General features: G+C 39.9%; 3 protein-coding genes across 6 annotated transcripts in view; 1 reads left to right on the forward strand and 2 right to left on the reverse strand.

Moving 5' to 3' along the window:
- Positions 1-8,325, reverse strand: part of LOC117457272 (syntaxin-1A-like) — a 58,559-nt gene extending 50,234 nt beyond the window's left edge. For all 4 annotated transcript variants that reach the window (XM_034097243.1, XM_034097245.1, XM_034097244.2 and 1 more), the window contains exon 1: positions 7,925-8,325. In XM_034097243.1, the coding sequence (XP_033953134.1) occupies positions 7,925-7,954 (30 nt within the window). In that variant the 5' untranslated portion in view covers positions 7,955-8,325. The remainder of the gene's footprint in view (positions 1-7,924) is intronic.
- Positions 8,326-9,014: 689 nt separating this feature from the next.
- On the reverse strand, positions 9,015-13,810 carry bud23 (BUD23 rRNA methyltransferase and ribosome maturation factor). Its single transcript, XM_034097530.2, has 12 exons — positions 13,645-13,810; positions 12,823-12,860; positions 12,059-12,154; positions 11,810-11,892; positions 11,459-11,555; positions 11,251-11,347; positions 11,123-11,173; positions 10,949-11,034; positions 10,669-10,714; positions 10,516-10,577; positions 9,612-9,701; positions 9,015-9,436 (listed from the first exon to the last, which is right to left on the reverse strand). The coding sequence occupies exons 1-12, from the start codon at positions 13,690-13,692 to the stop codon at positions 9,382-9,384; spliced, it is 849 nt and encodes a 282-aa protein (XP_033953421.1). The 5' UTR covers positions 13,693-13,810; the 3' UTR covers positions 9,015-9,381.
- Positions 13,811-14,439: 629 nt separating this feature from the next.
- Positions 14,440-18,077, forward strand: dnajc30b (DnaJ (Hsp40) homolog, subfamily C, member 30b). The gene has a single exon (XM_034097506.2). It carries the CDS (start codon positions 14,469-14,471, stop codon positions 15,558-15,560), a length of 1,092 nt encoding a protein of 363 aa, XP_033953397.1. The 5' UTR covers positions 14,440-14,468; the 3' UTR covers positions 15,561-18,077.
- The last annotated feature ends 24 nt before the right edge of the window (positions 18,078-18,101 follow it).

Raw genomic sequence — 18,101 nt, forward strand, 5'->3', positions numbered from 1 at the left:
AGAGGACTGACCTTTTACACTAAATAGAGGATATTTACTTTGATGTTGCTCAGTGTGTGTGTGTGTGTGTGTGTGTGTGTGTGTGTGTGTGTGTGTGTGTGTGTGTGTGTGTGTGTGTGTGTGTGTGTGTGTGTGTGAGCGAGAGAGAAAATGTCAGAAGCTTCAGCTGAACTTTAATAACAGATCACAGGCAGAGAAAAGAGTTGTGCTGTCACCACTAATGCCATGGCTCTTCCTCACCCCGCAGACCCTTCCCCCTATTCTTTTGTGGGGCATATTCAGAGAGCCTCGCTGACCATGAAGCATTATGATAGCACCAGTGTGCCGATAACACAATTATATTGGAGATATGGGGGAATGTAACACAATGCATGGCAGGAAAAGATTCAACGGGGGCAGCAACAGTAGGAGAAGAAATGCATAGAAAAGCCAATAAAAGTGTTAAAGAAAAAATAGAGGCGGAAAGAGGCAAAGAAATGCAACATTTTGAAAAATGTTATATTTGCCCCTCACAATTTCCAAAAGTCCAAGGTGATGTCTAAAAAACCCTAAAACCTCATACCAGCGTAGAGCATTTCAGCAAATAGCTAGTAGGAATTAGGATTTCTGTGGACGTGAGGATGACATAGTGTGACTAGTTAGAAAAGCCATGGAATTAATTTGTTTATGTTTTCAGCTTCAACTGGTAGATGTTTTCATTGGAAAACCTGTAAAAGGCCAACATGTGCTAGCTGCTCCGCCCCAAACAGCCGAGAAACACATTGAGCAGGTGAACTTAGTGAAGCATGTAGCTTAAAAAGGTGAATTCATATGTAACTCCAAATATATGCCAATATTCCCTGTATCTGCTAGAAGTGTAAATAAGAACTAGAGAATACAATTCCTGAAGAAATTGCTAGTGGGAATGCTTTATGCTGAAAAGCTGACGCTAAACTGCTATGCTGAAATGTAATGTGTAAGAAGAAAGTGAAGAATTTAGATTGAAATGATACATGAACACTGTGTGATGAGAGAAGAAAAGAAAGTAAAAAGGCTTGGAAAAGCAGCAGAATATTTGAACTGCAAACTTTTTAACTAACTTGATGGTGAATGATCTGTCGCCATGCCAACGGCATTTGATGACACCACATAATACGCTTAGATGCGTTGATGGCTGCATTGTTACCAAATCTGTGAAGTTTTGGGGCGTTTGGAGCAGTTTCACTGAAGTTGTGAGAAAACCGTGTTTAATTACATTACTCTCTCTCTTCTCTTGATCGCCCTCTCTCTCAACTCTCTCTCTTCTCTTGACCTTCGTCATATGATGATGACACCCCATAATTGACGTAGAGCTGTTGAGGGCAGGACCATTAACCATTATCTGAAGTCTGCTGCTCTGAGCATGTCAGTTGGAGCGATGACATCATCGTGTTCCATGACACAGGTGTTTATATTTGAACTAACGAGGTGTGCAGAGACCACAGGTTTCCATTGTTCTGCATGAGAGATAAACCTCTTACATATGAACGGAAGAACCGTAACAGATATCTGTGAAATTTCAAAACGTGAAGCATGTCAAGGAAGTTGAGTATCTGAAGTGTAATTTTTGTGTACTTTCGGGTTAATAATGTGGCCTTTTTGGCAGTTTAACTCAAGGTGTGCGGCTGCTACCGTGAGGAAATATCAGCCTGAAATTACAATGGGGTTTAATGGAGGAATGTTGAACGTTTTTGTCACTTCATGCCCTCAAGAGGCATTTTGTTTAATTATTTTTGCTTAATTATTTGTCCTTTTTCAAGCTACGAGATGTTTTCCTACGTTTGTCATGATAAATTATGTCTCAGGAATGTAGGGTTTGGGAATTATGGCAGTTTAAAAAATATATATGAAGGCAAATTTCAAGATTTCCTACCCTCTAGCTGTAACATCACGCACTCTAGTTAATGTTAAAATCTGAAGAAAACCTCTAAAACAAGGTCTGAACAATGTTTAATATCTCTAAAAGTAAGAATCAGATTTAAAAGTTGTTTTACGCGAATAATGTCAGAAAGATGTGTAACATTTTAAAGTTGGAATGAGGTTTCTGAGTGAAAGTATGAATGAACAGTTAGCAGTTGAAGTCGCATGAAGATTTGTTAAAGTTGAAGAATTTCTCCATTGACTTCAATGGTTAAAAATGTGATGTATTATGGGATGTATCTCTGGAATTATGAAAGTTATGAATGAGAAAAGTAATAGCCATCGATTCCCGACCGAGCTGAACGTTTTGCTGTTCGAACGGAGTTTCTGCGATGTTCAATGCGGGAGAAGAAGAGGGCCAAAATAAGTCGGCGGAATAATAATAAACTTTTCGTCCGTAGAATAACAGTTAGTGGGAATGCTGTTAAGTAAGGGATAATGTGCTGCGACGCGGTCATTATGGGGAAAAGAACACCGACAGGCTGATCAGGAGCCCGACGCGAAGCGGAGGGATCTAGATCGGCATGAAGGTGTTCTTTTCCCCATAATGACCAAGTCGCTGCACATTATCCCGCTTATTACATGGCCACATTCTCAACAAAGTAACGTTATGACTCCCAATATTAATTGAAATGCTTTTATGGATTTAGAAAATGATTGTATTGATTTAAAAAATAGCTGTATGTATTGATTTAAATTGACATGCATCCGCGAAGAAAAATAGTCCGATGTTACTGTTTGAACTAACGTAGCAACGGCAGGAACTGCTTCGATAGCGTTTTTGAGGAGCTTTCTGATTACAGATTTGAAAACATCGCTGCTTGCTTTAAAAGTAGCACAATTCATTATGTCAAACCTTGGAAAGTATCTCGATATCCCTGCCCTGATGCCAAAGTAACTGCACACTGTATGTTTTGCCATTTGATGTATATGTCTGGACCGCTGCGTAAAAAGGAGGGTTTCTGCCCGTTACTTCTCCGCTGTTTTCTTGTCCCTCTTGTCTTTTTCTTTTCTTCACTGGGGACTCATCAGCCACTAACTATTACTCCAAATTACTGTGCTCTCCAAATATATTAAAATGAATGTTAAAATCCTCCATGTTGCTATCACACGACAGCGGAAAACTAAAGACAATCAGACAGTTTGCTTGCTTTTCAAACTGTTACATTTGAAAAACAGTGAGAGCGTCTCTTGTCAGTTTGAAAAGCCAACGGTAGGACCTGCTTGCGTTTTTGAGGAGCTTTTTGATTACAGATTTGAAAACATCGCTCCTTGCTTTAAAAGTAGCACAATTCATGATGTCAAACCTTGGAAAGTATCTAGATATCCCTGCCCTAATGACAAAGTAACTGGCAAGTGAATATGTGTCGCCGTTTGATGTCTATGTCTGGACCGCTGCGTAAAAAGGAGGGTTTCTGCCCCGTTACTTCTCCGCTGTTTTTCTTGTCCCAGTTCGAAAAGCAAACTGCATGCAGTTTGCTTTTCGGCCCAACTGTATACAGTTAAATCGACCGGACTTCTTTCTGAAGATGTGAGCGTCCTTAACAACGGTCAATAAGTCCTTGACAGCGGTCTGTCTGTTCGGTATTAACAACGTGTCACGTGTTCTGAATTGACCAATCAGAATCGAGTATTCAACTAAGCCATGTAATAACAGCATTTATTATCAGGATATCCATTAGCTAATGCCAAGGGAGCAGCTAGTCTTTATGAGAAAAAGCAACAATAACCCATCAGGAGGCATTGATTTTCAGAAAAAAGGTAAAAGTCAGCTCAAGAAACGTCCATTAACACAAGCCCTCATGTCATGCCTATAAGAATAGCCTAGTTCAGGATGATTAAATGGGTCTACCATTCACACATTTAAAAAATAACCATTAGCAGCCAACAGATAGGTGTACCAGTCACACTCCTTTCACAGCTCATTATTGCTATTATGCAGCCTCTATGTGTTGATGAATAACATGCGTATGCTTGTGCCTTACTCACGACTAATAACGATAATGTAGGATGGTGACAGTGCATTGCTGTTTCACTCTCTCTGTGTCTGATTTAAAGGATAAAAGCCCATCTGCGGAGCACAACCAGATTGTTGCTGGTTTCTGAACGGTTTGCAGAGGCTTGAATCTTCAATGAGGATAAATAAAACCTTCGACCGTCTAAGAACAGTGTGCAATTTAACAGCAGTCAGCATGGATTTTTCTATCTCTCCCTGTTTGCGTCACTTACAAAGTGTCAACACAGGTCAAGGACAGAAGAAAAAAAGGTGAGGACATGGAAACAAGTGGAAGAGAAAAGATAGGGATATTGAAATGTAAAAGACACAGAATATCTCAGTCGGGCTTCACATCCATCCTATTAGTTGATATGTCACTCTAATGCCAAACAGGCAAAGACAGTGAGAACTCCGCCATATGAGCTGCCTATTCCAATACACTGCCTAGCAAGGCTGCACGGAGCAGACAGAAGGGAGACAGTAGAGAAAAGGGGAGGGCAGCCAATCCATCTGATAAACTGCGGATAGGACGAGAGCAAAGAGCAATAACGGAGAAACTCAGCATTACCGAGAGGATGAAAGAAAGGAGCAGGTTATTATTAAGAAGAGATTGAGATGGATAAAGAGGCAGATACGGTCAATCAAACGACAAGACGGAATTAGAAGAAAGAGACAGAGCTGATAAAACGTCAGGAAATAATTCAGATATAAGCAATCACATTTGATTGATAACAGTTCCTGGTGTTTGTGAAATCTGCAATAACCTTTTCACCAGATATCAACCTTAGGTTCCAGAGCTTGAAGACTACAGAGAAAAACCTCTCATCTGCGCCATCTGTCACTAAATCAAGTTTGGCCGACTGGGAAGGATGGGACGAGGTAAGGAGAGGCTGCATGAGCCTTTTAGTTATTGAAACTGACAGTTTTCAGGCAGCAATCTAATGAGCTTCTGGAAGAGCAGAGTCATAGGCAGGTGCTGAGCTCAGCTTCATATGCATATGCAATGTTGAGGCAGAACCTCCACCACGCAAATATGAGCAAAACTCAATTTCCTGCCAAAATGACACATAAAAAGGGTGATTCAACGAGCAGTGTGACTCTTCAAAACAAACACAGAAGCTACGCAATCTGTAAAGCTCAGTTATCTTGGTTTTATGTGAAAATGATGTGATATCTTTGTAATATGTTTTCTGAAATGACTGATTTTTACAACCATTTAAGCAACTCTTACACAGAAAAACATTTTCAAACTAGACAAACCAAATGTAATGGAGAAAACAGTACACAATCCAAATGTAACAAATGGAAATAAAATAAATCCATTCAGTAACAGCACTGATATTGGCCAGATGTCACCTTCCAGAATAAGAGAGAGTTTAATCAGTTTAATTGAATCACTTTCCTAATAAAAGTCAATACTTCCACCATCACATTCAGTAAGTCACACTGCCCTTTAAACACATTGGTCACGAGCCTAGCACAAGTGTGATGTACGTGGCAAGAAAACAAAGAACTAAGGTGTTAGAGCTAAACTTGAGGGCAAGAGACTAACCACCATGGCTACAATGTCCAGACCACACCTTCCATCCAACATCCAGGAAGAAGAGAAACAGAGGGCTAAGAAGTTGTCTCTCAGCTCATGCCATCTAAACGCAGTTAAAGACTGGGAAATGCCAGATCTTGACCTCTGCTGCCACTCCTGCTGGTGTGTCTTCATCATTAGGCAGATGGTACTCGAGGCAGGAATATAAAAGTGTGTCCAGTTGAGTTGGTATGCAGGGGTTTTGTAACCGGTTCAACTGCACAGCTCCTGAGGGAGTAGGAGTCAGAGGCCAGGCCCAAAGAGGGACCTTCAAAGAATTCACCAATGAGACCGAAAAGAGCAATCACTGTCTGCAGCTGAATAGAAGAGATGAGGTTTGGGCTGCCAGTTGACCACCTAGAGACTAACCATAAGACAAACATGCAGGTACTATCACCTGTGACCATTCTCGGATGGGGGTGTCTTGTGATAAAAGGCCAAATGTAGGTGGACACAGCTGAAGACGTGTATGAATGGTAGCAAACATCATCTTGTGTTATCTCCCCAAAACAACCACAGTTGATTATAGTGCAGAAGCAATTGTAGTGCATTATCAGTTGTTTTCACGACCACTCTCAGAAGTGGCAAATTGCGTCCAACACTATTAGACAGATGAGTTTAAATAACCCAACACCGGCTTACATGATCTCCAGTCTCCTGGGTGAAAGTGCCTTGTTTTTTGACAACAAATGTTTCTTCCATCTCAACAAGGTATTGTTTCTTGGAGGGGATTCCAACTCCTAATTCTTATTTAAAGCTATAATAACTATTGATCAATGAAGCACAAGGCTGCAACAACACAAATGTATTCTTAATGAATATATATTATGCATGTTCATTTCTTCATTGATTTTTTAGAAAAGCCACACGTCTTCCAGTTAGAACATCTGAAACAAAGTCCAGTGACAATCCAGCAAGGGTAGGTGGAAGCGAAGGGTTAAAGATGAAGTCTCAGTGAAGAACATAACTGTAAATCTGCAATGAGCAAATAAATAAACTTAGACTACTAGTCCTATATATTGAAATAATGATGAATTGCAGCCCTAGGCAGCCATTTAAATACAATCCCATGAATCGGACACATGGATGTATAATAAGAACGATCTGACACTGTGGTAATGTGCTGTCCTGACATTGCCTGACACACTGAGACATCTGCATGAGAGTCAAGCTGCAAATGGGAAACAATATCAACCTAGTGCTGATGGGAAATAACAGTCTGTGACATGCAATTCACTTCAATTTTATTTGGTCTGTATTTGATGAAATTGGTCTGGCTGGGCCTGCTCCCACTGCCAATTCTCAGACATGAATGATATGATCAAAAATAATAAAATAAAATATAATCAGCAACCGGTATTACATTTCAGTTGATCCTGATTTCTCAGTGAAGATGTTGAGTAAGGCACACGCACACACCGACCCTGCACACCACACACATGGTTGTTATCTCCCTTGAGGCCAATTCATTAGATCTTCACTAAAAACTGAGAAGTCGTAAATTGTTTGCCCGACTGACTCCCCAGGTTAACTGCCAATTACATAGATCTGACAATGGTCACTTTAACACACACGCATACACATTTTCACGAGGATGAATATGTTGGAGATGATGAGGGTAGAATTGCGGAGATTAGATATATATGGTAAAAGTATATTTCACAATGAAACCCCCATCTCTTTTATGTCAGAAAGGACAAAACATTGTGCTCGGTGTGGGTTAAAGGTTTTTGATGAGAGCGCCTGTGACGCGCAGAGGGCTGACATTTAGGTGAAATGGGCGAGCTGGGACCCATTTCCTTTTTCAAATCACACACCCATGGCTGGACAGATCGATCAAACCGCACACGCAGAACAATTATTAATGCACTATAATATATTTCCTCACAGGGCACACAACTCACAATTGAACTGCTTCTGAATAGCTAATTGATTCTAAATTACAGACAATGCTGAAATTGAACATTGCATATTGAATGAAAGACCACATCGTGATTAAACACTATGAATTAAAAGGAATGTCTATGCTTTAATCTCCCTTTTGAGTCCCAGAGATTTAATAGCATACACATTACTTAAAGAATGTAGGCAGGCAGATCACAGCGATTTTTTTGTTTCGAGATTTAGGAGGAAATTACTTTTAATTGGATTAAAAACCACACATCATTCATCCGTTTTACCCATACAGTAATGCCTAGCAGTAATAAGCGTCTGTTGCCTGTTATAAAACCCTACATTTCAGCCTCCATCAGACCCCTGAGCGTCACAACTGTTGCTCAGTGAGCGCACACAGCTCTGTGCCGTCAGAAGACGCTTTTACATCATATAAAAGCATCTTTATAAACCATCTAGCCTACTCCACGAACAGGTGGATAGTGATCGTTTAAAAGAATGAAACAGTAACTTACATGTTTAAGTTCTTGCATGCGGTCCTTCATGTTTGCGGTAAATCACACTTATTCCTTCAGTTCCCGGTGTTTTGTGATTCGCGTGCGGTGATGGAGCAGCGGGGCGGAGACCGGCAGGATGATGCGAGTCAGACCGAGGAGAGGTGCGCGTCTGGCGGCGGTGTTTCGCCCCTTCCGTGTGGATGGTGGGACCACTTTACGGAGCCGGGTGACGCGCACTAAAGGTGAGGAGAGGCCTGCCGACGTTAACCCATTACACACCCTCAACTTCCTCCTCAAACCGCACTAATTGGTCTGTCTTTTGAAATAATTCCCCGCTTTAAGTTGATTTGTTACCGTTAAAGTCAATCCAACATATTGAAAGCACGACTGACAGTAAGTGACCGCCTCCTCAGAGAGTCTGGTGGATCGGTGTTGGGTTTGATTATCTATTGAGCAGGTTCAGAGATAACGCCCAGGTGGATGGCTTCCCTCGTGCCAAAGCTCACAGCGACCTCTGTTGGCCTTATGTGAGGCACACTTATGGAAACAGCGAAAGGCCTCAACATTTAAATATTTGTTTACATAAAAGCCTACTTACCGACTTTGAAATATTTCTTAGAATTGCTTTTACTACTGTGTAATAAAGTATAGTTATCATTTCTAAGATACCATCATATATCTAGCTAGGATTTTTAAGTGTATCCATAACTATAGTATCTTTTGTTTTCTTCCTTCATACCCAACATAAGTACCTTATCAATTGTCGAAATGTTTCTATCATTTGATACAATAAAGTTTATATAAATCATAAAAAAACGTAAGTAAAAGTAGTTGCACCAGCAATGTGTTTGGTTCCATTTCCCCATTATGTGCAAAACTATTTGGGGCATCCAGACGTTCTCCTTTTTGTAACCTTCCTCATAATGAGCTGTCAGTTAGTTATAGGACAACTTTCAAGTGTATTGTCATTTTCTACATCTCATATCTCCATAAAAGAGTGTTTTTTGTGACACAGGATTACAAAAAGGAGGGATTTAACTAACAACCTCAATGCTTGTTAGTTAAATTGATTCTATATTCAGGAGAATAAAAGTTAGTATAATACAAATATCTTTTATAGGTTTTTAATAAACAGATATCGAAAATGTGACATTTGATAATTGTTTTAATTCTATGAGATTATTGTTGCCGTCAAAGCTACATCTTTCTCCTCTGCAAGATTTTACAGATTTCTGTCCATGTCCAGCCAACCAGAACATGGAGAGTGCAATCTTGACAAACATTTGTGAGAAAAATTGCTATACACTCAACCAAATGTAAAATGGATCAGCCATAATAGCATTTTACTTCTTATCTTATCCACCTGTTTTAAAGAGTGGGTACAATTACGTCCAAACACTTTGCAGTTTGAATGGTGATTGTGTTCAGGGTGGTACAGACGAGAGCTAATGAAGGCACAGCTGCATGAGTCAGAGCTAGAAATGAGGTTTTCTCTGACGTGCAGTGTACTTTGTGTCGGCTCGAACCTCCCTGAAAATCAAACACAAAGCAGAGAGAGAAGGCGTCAGCAATGTTACAGATTACAGCCAATCAGGGATTCAGTTAAGTATAACCTAATGATATAACATTATTTAGAGCCTGAATATTTCAGCACAAGATACAATTATTTGTCCTGAAAGAGTTTAAACCACAGTCTTGTACATACCGTCCCTGCCTTCTCCTCCTCTCCTTTTTCTCCAAAATCCAATCGCGTCCCTTCTTTGCTGATTTCCCCTTCATGCCTTTAAACCGACATCTTCACAAAGACAAAGTGTGGATGATTAGCTTATTTAAATTGCACCGTGGTCTTTGAGGTAAACCACGTCCAAAACTCCTCAGATCTTATGCTAAATGTTTTTCCATCAATTCTCTTGGTTTAATCAATAGGAGCAACTTCAACATCACCATGTAAAAGGGAGGAAAAGCTGCCTGACAGGTTTTAAGTGAGGCAGGACGACAACCCTTTGGAGATTTCTCTCGGTCTTTAGGCCTCTTTAAAGCAGGTATGACTCAACCTGCATTTATCAGGGCCAAGACCTTTTTTTACAAGGCTGTTTTAACACAAATCAATAAAGAAAGTGGTGCCTATCCTTGTCCGAGAAATGTAGTGCTGCCACTAAAACATTTTGTATTCATTGGTTACATTTAAAATGTTGATCACAATTTCTCAGAGCCCGATTATAAATGACTTGCTCTGCCCAGCAAATATTCTCATTCCAAAAAATGGGTCGGGATTTTCAAAAAACTCTCATAAAAGATAAAAAAAAAATCAGCAAATAAAGTAATCAGTTTGCAAACAATTCATTAAAATGTATAGGTGTGAAATTCACAAAATGCTTTGGTATTAACAAAGGCCTTAGATTACAGCAGTAAGTAACACACTAGTTTCACAATAGTCATTTGATGCTCAGGGTACATCTCATCACTCTGCATCTTTTTGAATAAATTACATTTACTACAAAATAAATCTTGTTAAACACTGTTTACTCAAACAAACTCGGCTCCTTTCAACCAAGATAACAGTTTACTCAAACTCTTACAATAATCAGTATTTGTCTAAATATCTTTACCTTTGTCCTGAATACTGGACCTGGTTTGATACAGCTCTGTCTGACATTTCTGTTCCCAATCCCTGAAAAGACCAAAAAAAGATAACAATTATAATGATGTAGCTATAATGAAACACAGATGCCCCGAAACCCACTAAATATTTTGTTTCTTACTTTGGGAAGAGAACCGGTAACTCCAGCAAACAGACACAAGAAGAACCTGGAAACAAAATAAACGTGTGTGTAAGTGAAGGAGTAAATCAGGCCAACCGTATTAATGTGTGATCATTTATTAAGAGGCTAATGTGACAAACAGTTCATTCAATATGTTCTAATTAGCCCTTTGTTGCAATTACACTGCTGCTAATTTCACAGGACATTAAGAGGGAATCACTTGAAGAGGGCTGCAGCTAAATATATCAAAATAAAAGCCTAGCTTCTGAAAGGTACTGACTTTTTGGCTTTGCTGCTGTTGGGGTAGTCCACCACCATACCTCCACCAAAACCTGCCCTCATGGCCTGCGTCGTGATCAGCTCAAGCTTTAGAGAGGGAGGAAGACTGATGGTAAGAAAATGAACCCGGAAAAAACACCATATTTCATATCAACTATGCACTACATTATTTCACCTGTTCTGAGTTCTCTGGATAAAGCTGGAAAATGGCACGTGAGCCTCTTGACTGAAAGACAAAGAACAATAAGAGGAACTGTCTCCATCTTGAAATATGGTATCTGGAAGTTTGTATAAAAACCTTACCAGAGAAGAGTAGAGAGTACTAAAGAAGGTGTAGAGTCTCTTCGGAGGACTATGTGACCTCTTGTCGGCATTACAGAGCCACTGCAGAGCAGAGATACTGACGTGGAATAATTCAAACGTTAAATGAAAAACAGAGTCAGAAATTATTAAAAATTAAATAGGATACCTTCTTTTCTTTTTTTTCAAAAAGTCATGCTTTGTTATTCACCTGATGCAACCGTCAAATGTCCCAGCTCTGAACGGCATCCCGTTGCCCATGTCCCCCACTAAAAGGTCTCCCTCTACTTCTCTGTCCAGTGCAACATCTGTTACAGGAAAGACAGGGTTTGATCAAGGTTTTAGAAATGTGTCTCCTTAAATGTCGCTTAGAAGCTTACAACTGAAACCTCTGATGTATCTTGTGTAACATGCAAAACACTGAACTTAAAAGAAGACACACTTATTGTTTTAGGTCTATTGAAAGATGAGATGAAGGTTTATTTAATATCAATATTAAACCGGTTCATCGTCCTGCCCATGCTTTCGTTGCTTCATGTTGAATGTGATAGTTTAAACTTACCAAGCATTGCAGTGCTGATGTCGACTCCGACCCAGTAGTGTCCCTCCTCCGACAGGAAGTCTCCACTGAGACCAGAGCCGCACCTGAGACAAAAGACAGAGAGACAAGTCTTTAAAATCCCAATCTCACATAATAAGTGTATTCTGGACCTTACAAAACAAACAAAAGGTGAGGTGATTCTCAAACACTGCGAGACTATTGCAGTACTGTTAACTAGCCAAACAAACAAACAAAGTCAGCGTCACTCACCCCACATCTAACAGGAAGCATGGCTGTCCTTCGGGAAGGTTCAAAAGCTCCACAGCTCTCTCGGACATCTGGGTTTGGATCTCAATCATTCGAGAGCTGTGGCGCAACAAAACACACAGAGTTTTGAGTAACGGTTCATATGTGACTTCTGGCCCTTTTTAAACTATGAAGGTGAACATTAAATGTGTCTAAGTGCTATCATAATTGATATTGGGTTCAATAGATTTTAAGCCAGGTCTCAACACGCAACTAAAACAACTTTTACTCAGGTCTGATGAATCAGACAGGGAATGTTTTTTTGTTTATTGTTCTTTTGGAAGGGAATATCCATCCTTAAAATAGTTGTAGATATTTGTATACATACACCTTTTAATAGTTAAGTGAATGTATACACTAAAAACATAGACAATCGACTCCCTAACTTGCTAATTGTGTGATGTTGTGATAAAATGACATAATATTTCAATCCAAACTAGCTTTAGGTTCGTGTGGGGCTTTTAGCAGTGTCCCTATCCCAGTCAAACGTTCATGGTTTGAGATTTAACCACCCTGCTCCATTATTATTTTTCTTTCTGTGAAGCATCTCTTGAATGTATCTGCTGCCCAAACTATTATTTGTCTTTTTGAATGATTTCTATTTACAAAATACACCTGAGCTGCTCATATTATAGAAAAAAACGTATTTACTAATAGAATAGGATGGGGTCCTGGGAACATAGGGACCACAGGTAAAGGAAGTTATGCACACATTTCATCAGACTCACTTCTGAGAGTATTTCTTTGCCTCAACTTCATTGTAGAACTGTGGGGATAAGAGCACATTATTAACATTTCAATTAAATACAACTGTTCAAAACAACTGTCAGCAGACATCTAAATGTGTGTCTCGTGTATCTTCATTACATTATATGTCATTTGTATATTATTTAGACTTATAAGACACTTTCGCTAACAAAATGAGACCTAAGTAGTAACATAAAATAAAACTACAAATAACCAGCCAGTCACTGCAACAACACATTTCTAGATTGTGAACAGACATTTAACACTCACACAATGAATTCAGTGTAATAAAGACAATTAAAAAAATGAGTTTCATTCTTGACTCTTCCTGACTCACTAAATGCACACAACCTGTTGTCCTCCTAGATGTGTATTAACCTGCAGCAAAGACCAGAGGAAGTTTCCCGTTCTCATCTATTCAGCCTGTGACTTGATCATTAAGCTATAACGTTAGAGTCAGTGAGAACATCGTGCTTTTTTATGTAGGCCTAAGCATGTTCGTAACTTTTGGTTTTACCAAAATACCTTTGAACTATTTTCTCTATATCTAGCAATTACAAAATACTTCAATTCACAAGAAAGGACACAACACGTTGATCAAAAACTACTAAACTAGAGTTAATTACACCATTACAACAATAACTTAACTACTCAATAGTTAGCCAATCATCACGTAAACATCACGTCAGTGCCCTATTAAAACGCTCATTGTGTCATATTATTATACCAAGGGTTCCCTTTAAAGAACCAAACTGCTGCTGTTAGCTTAGCATCTGAAAACTACTATAATCCGGGTTACTGACCAGTTCGGGAGGGGCTGTGTGTTCAGGCCGCCGGCAGTTGGAGGTCATGGCTGTCCTTGTCTCTGTGTTTGTATCTAGAGATGAAGAGTTAACTTGTAATATCTGTTCATCAACAAGCTAAGTGTTGTGATAGCCTACGGTCCACACGTGAAGAACAATGACGTCACATTCAAGCGACGTAAAAAGTACTTCTTCGTTAAATGTATTAAAAGCAGCTTAAAATCAGACGCCATCTACTGGTCACACAGGTAGGTACATTTTTGAACAAGTCAAATATCTACTGTATATATTTTTGCCAGTGTATCGTTTACAGTGGTGGATGAAGTATTTTATTTAAAATAAAATACAAAAATGGAAAAATACTACAAGTAAAAGTCTTTCAAACAAAATGTTACCTAAGGAAAAGTATAGGTTCAAGGTTCAAGGTTTTTATTTTGTCATACGAACATAGCTACAGTGTAGTTATGGCGATGAAAATCTTAGGTCATCTGATCAAACCAATCAAGTATGCCTAAAGCATTAGGATATAAATAACTCATTGTGCAGAATTGCCCCTTTCAGTAATATTTTTATTTAGTTTATACAATCATTATTATTATTAGTGCAATACCAGAGCTGTTATGGAAGGTTATAACCATAGACTGTATATATAAAGGTTATAACATATCAGTAGGCTAAAAGTTATAGAATCGTTTTTTGCGAAATGATTGGCCGACTATGAAAGTACTTCCTGTAAACATTGACTCTGATTGGTTCTCGTCGTTTGACGTTCACGGATGTTGCATGTTTTTTTCCGGCCGGCTCACTGTTCCGTTCTCGGTAAAATGGCAGAGGTCGGTCATAGGCTGGGGACCGGGGCTTACCGGCTGTCCGCCCTCAGAAACAGCCAGAGTTGGTCGGTGTGCACCGGAGGGAGTCCCGGTCCTCTGCTGGTCAACTCCCTCAGTGGCAGCCGGTGTAAAGAGCAGTCAACCCGGGACCAACATCGTGAAGTTCAGCCAGTGTCAAGAAGCAAAGCAACACGACACAAACCAGAGAAACATTCCGGAGTGACAACAAGTGAAAGTCCACAGGAAAATGGCACTTTGCGCTGTGTCAGGTATTTGGAGCTGGATTCATCCCGGTGTATCAGAGAGAGACTTAACACTCACACAACATCCCTCTACCTCTCAGCGAGGCAGCAGGAGAGGCTGCTGCCCGGCAAGATGACATCCTGGAGCAGAGGAGCTGTTTTCATCCACCCTGACACCTTCAGGTCAGGGCAGGGGTCAGACAGGTGGAGGCGTCTGAAAGCCCATCCTAATACCATGCAGGTATCTACCAGAAGCTACAGCTGGAGGAGTGACCGCAGCTCAGAGGAGGCTCCGACTATGTACAGAGCAAGGACGACTTATTACGACATCCTCAGAGTGTCCCCTGGTGCCACACAGTCCCAGATCAAGACAGCCTACTACAAGCAGTCTTTTCTTTTCCACCCTGACAAGAACCCAGGGAACGATGAGGCCACACAGCGCTTCTCTGATATAAGCAAGGCCTACACAGTGCTGGGAAACATTGGCCTCAGGAGGGAGTATGACCGTGGGATTCTCAGCAGGTCAGATGTTCACAGTGCAGGGAGACCTTCCTCTAAAGAGACCATGAGCAAATCCACAGCCCCCCCACATCAGCAACACTTCAGAACCAGGCAGTTCTCCCAAACTGGGAAGAAGGCCATGTTTGATTTCGATGCTTTTTATCAGGCTCACTATGGGGAGCAGCTGCAGAGGGAGAAGGACATGAGAGCCAGGAAGCAGCGCCTGCAGGAGCAGGAGAAGGAGAACCTCAACAAGTGGAAGGAGGGAAGACAGTTGGACTTGACTATGATAGTGCTGATGGTCATGGCAGGCGTTCTCTTTGTGAACCTCAGCATATCCTGAAATAGATGCAACACCTTGGCGGGTGCCTCTCTGGGGTTGCATGTTACAACTCTCAGGGAGGAGAAACAGGGGGAGAGAGAGAGTGCTACCTCAGAGTGTTTTGCAAGTGTTGCACGGTTTTCTGACAGTTGAAGATGATTGAATTTAGTGTGTTTTTAAGGAGCAAACAAAGGCTGAATCACTGGTTATAGGCCAAAGATTGGTCATTAGCTGATTGTTTCAAAACAGCAACTGAGCATATTACTTTTCCTCATTCATTCACTTTAAGACTGTAAAAACCAGCAGAAACAAAAACTGCAAACACTTACCTAAAAAGTGGGTGCTGAATGATCATAAATCAGAAACGTCAAGAGAGAGAACATCTACAAATCGTATGTACAGGTAATATTATATTTCACTCTTAATGGCTTTCTCTTGATTTATTTGAACCTGTTTCAGAGTCATCATTACAATCTTGTCAAATGGTCACTCTCCGTATCCCAAGAAGCTGATGTAGACTGTTATGGAGGTTTAGTTTTTGTGCCATCAACATCTGTACCACCAGGTGTGAAGTTTCTGTGTCTGCACTTATTTATTTCATTTCCATAGAGACTGAAGCCAAACCACCCTTATTGGCAGCTCTCATTTAAGTCCTTTCACCCACATGCTGCACAAGGATGTGAACATTGAATGTCTGAGGCTGGAACGCGCACAATGCCTTTGCCTTTCCTTACACACTGCATCTGTAATTCAGGAAATCACTTTAAAGTGTGCAAATTTAAGATTATTAGAAAAAGAATACATATGTATACACCTTCCAGGTTTTTGAGAGTGTATCGATCTACTGTATATTATGTTGTTAAATTGTTTATTTTGAATAGGGGTAACTGTATAAACTAACTCTCTTACAACAGTTTGATTCATATTTTTTAAATAGTTTTATTTATCAATGAAGATCATAGTTGGTGATTACCCAGAATGCTTTGCGCGTGTTTTTTTCTGCAATTCTATAAGATTTGACCTCTAGAGGGCGCCTGAGCACATCCAAATCATCATAGGCTTCAGTTGGAGGCCTCTGGCCATTTCTCAATCGCGAGGATGCTTGCTTGGTAGCACATGTCTTCCGAGTCACTTGCTTCAGAAGCTAGGAAAGAATCCTTCCTGGTATTCGGAAAATGAAGAGTGGAACAGGCTAGCAAGTGTGCAGGTGGGCGTCATATGAGAGGCCCCGCCTTACATTTTCCACCACAGATTTAGGGAAATTGGTCCGTGCGCAAAGCATTGTGGGGATTTTAAGGACGCGAAGTCTACCCATGTGCAGGCTCGAAATTACCCCCAAACCAAAGACGCGGCCTCGGTGGAATTCCAAGTATGCTGGAGATTGGAACAGTCCTTCGGCGGCACTCGATGACGTAGCATCCTTGAAATATTGGCATGGAAGCCAGTTTCCTCGAGATTGAGAAACGGCCTCTGTGTTTAAAGTCTGTAATGGACGATACTCATTTATGGTATGGAAGTCTGCTGATAATAATACATCAGTTTATTTCCTTGAAGATGCTTCCCAGTGGAAACTTCCAACATGGTTCATTTCTGGGATTAAAGGAATACTTCGCCAACAGAAGGAATATTTGTCAATTACCTTGAATTCTAGGATACTTATTTGTTTCCATATGCCTATAGTGAACGAATAATTAAAAAAAGACTTGTCTGTAATCTGTATCTGACCATTGCATGTATGATGTGCAATGTGTGTATATGTAAAGCGCTTTGAGTCATTGATAATGCGCTATAATAAATGTAAGGAATTATTATTATTATTAATGAAAGTATATGGGGCTGAACTTTCACAACAGTAAAACTATATCCAAACATTTTCACTCCCATAACCTATGTAATAGAAAGTAGTTTATGTAATGTCTCATTTATCCAGTTGTATTCTCAGTATTTCCCTTACTATTTAAGACAATTCTGCATCGACAGTCTTAAGTTTGTGCAGGCATGCCTCTTTTAAATAGAAGATTCAAGCAAAAATAGTAATACACATGTTTTGTTAAATGTATTTTGAAGGAACTGGGAATGAAATTGAGACTTGGATTAGACTGTTGAGAGTTCTGATGTTTTGATGCAGTTTTGCTGTTGTTAAATGGCCCAAAACTTAAATTCATTACTTGCATGAAAGATACATGTTTTATTCAAGAATTCAAAGTTACATGGGTTGAGTCATTAAGAATCAAATGGACATTTTGTTGGTAAAGAATTATTTCAAGTTATCAGTGTTTAAACTGACTGTAGTGGTCAAGCAAGTCAAACCCTTTGAACTATGATACTGCTGCACTAGATCTCATAATGCAAAAGTGTGGTAGCATTAGGGCCTGAATATGGAAGATAGGCTGACTCTGTTTCATTTAATAATATAAACTGAAACAAATAAAAACCACGCAACCTCACGTTTGACACCTCAGTTAATACAGAATGTAAAATGTGAAACAAATGATCTCTATACAGAGCTCTACTTTATCAGATTATTTTTGTAACACCAAACTCTTCAACTTGTTTAAGCTG

Source organism: Pseudochaenichthys georgianus, chromosome 13, assembly GCF_902827115.2.
Source record: "Pseudochaenichthys georgianus chromosome 13, fPseGeo1.2, whole genome shotgun sequence".
Lineage (NCBI taxonomy): Eukaryota > Metazoa > Chordata > Actinopteri > Perciformes > Channichthyidae > Pseudochaenichthys > Pseudochaenichthys georgianus.

Coding starts and splice junctions, on each gene's coding strand:
- dnajc30b (XM_034097506.2), top strand. CDS start 14,469: ATGGCAGAGGTCGGTCATAGGCTGGGGACCGGGGCTTACCGGCTGTCC.
- bud23 (XM_034097530.2), bottom strand. CDS start 13,692: ATGACCTCCAACTGCCGGCGGCCTGAACACACAGCCCCTCCCGAACTG. Junction 10,715..10,948: donor AACAGCAGCAAAGCCAAAAA/GTCAGTACCTTT, acceptor TTTTGTTTCCAG/GTTCTTCTTGTGTCTGTTTG. Junction 10,578..10,668: donor TTACCGGTTCTCTTCCCAAA/GTAAGAAACAAA, acceptor TGGTCTTTTCAG/GGATTGGGAACAGAAATGTC.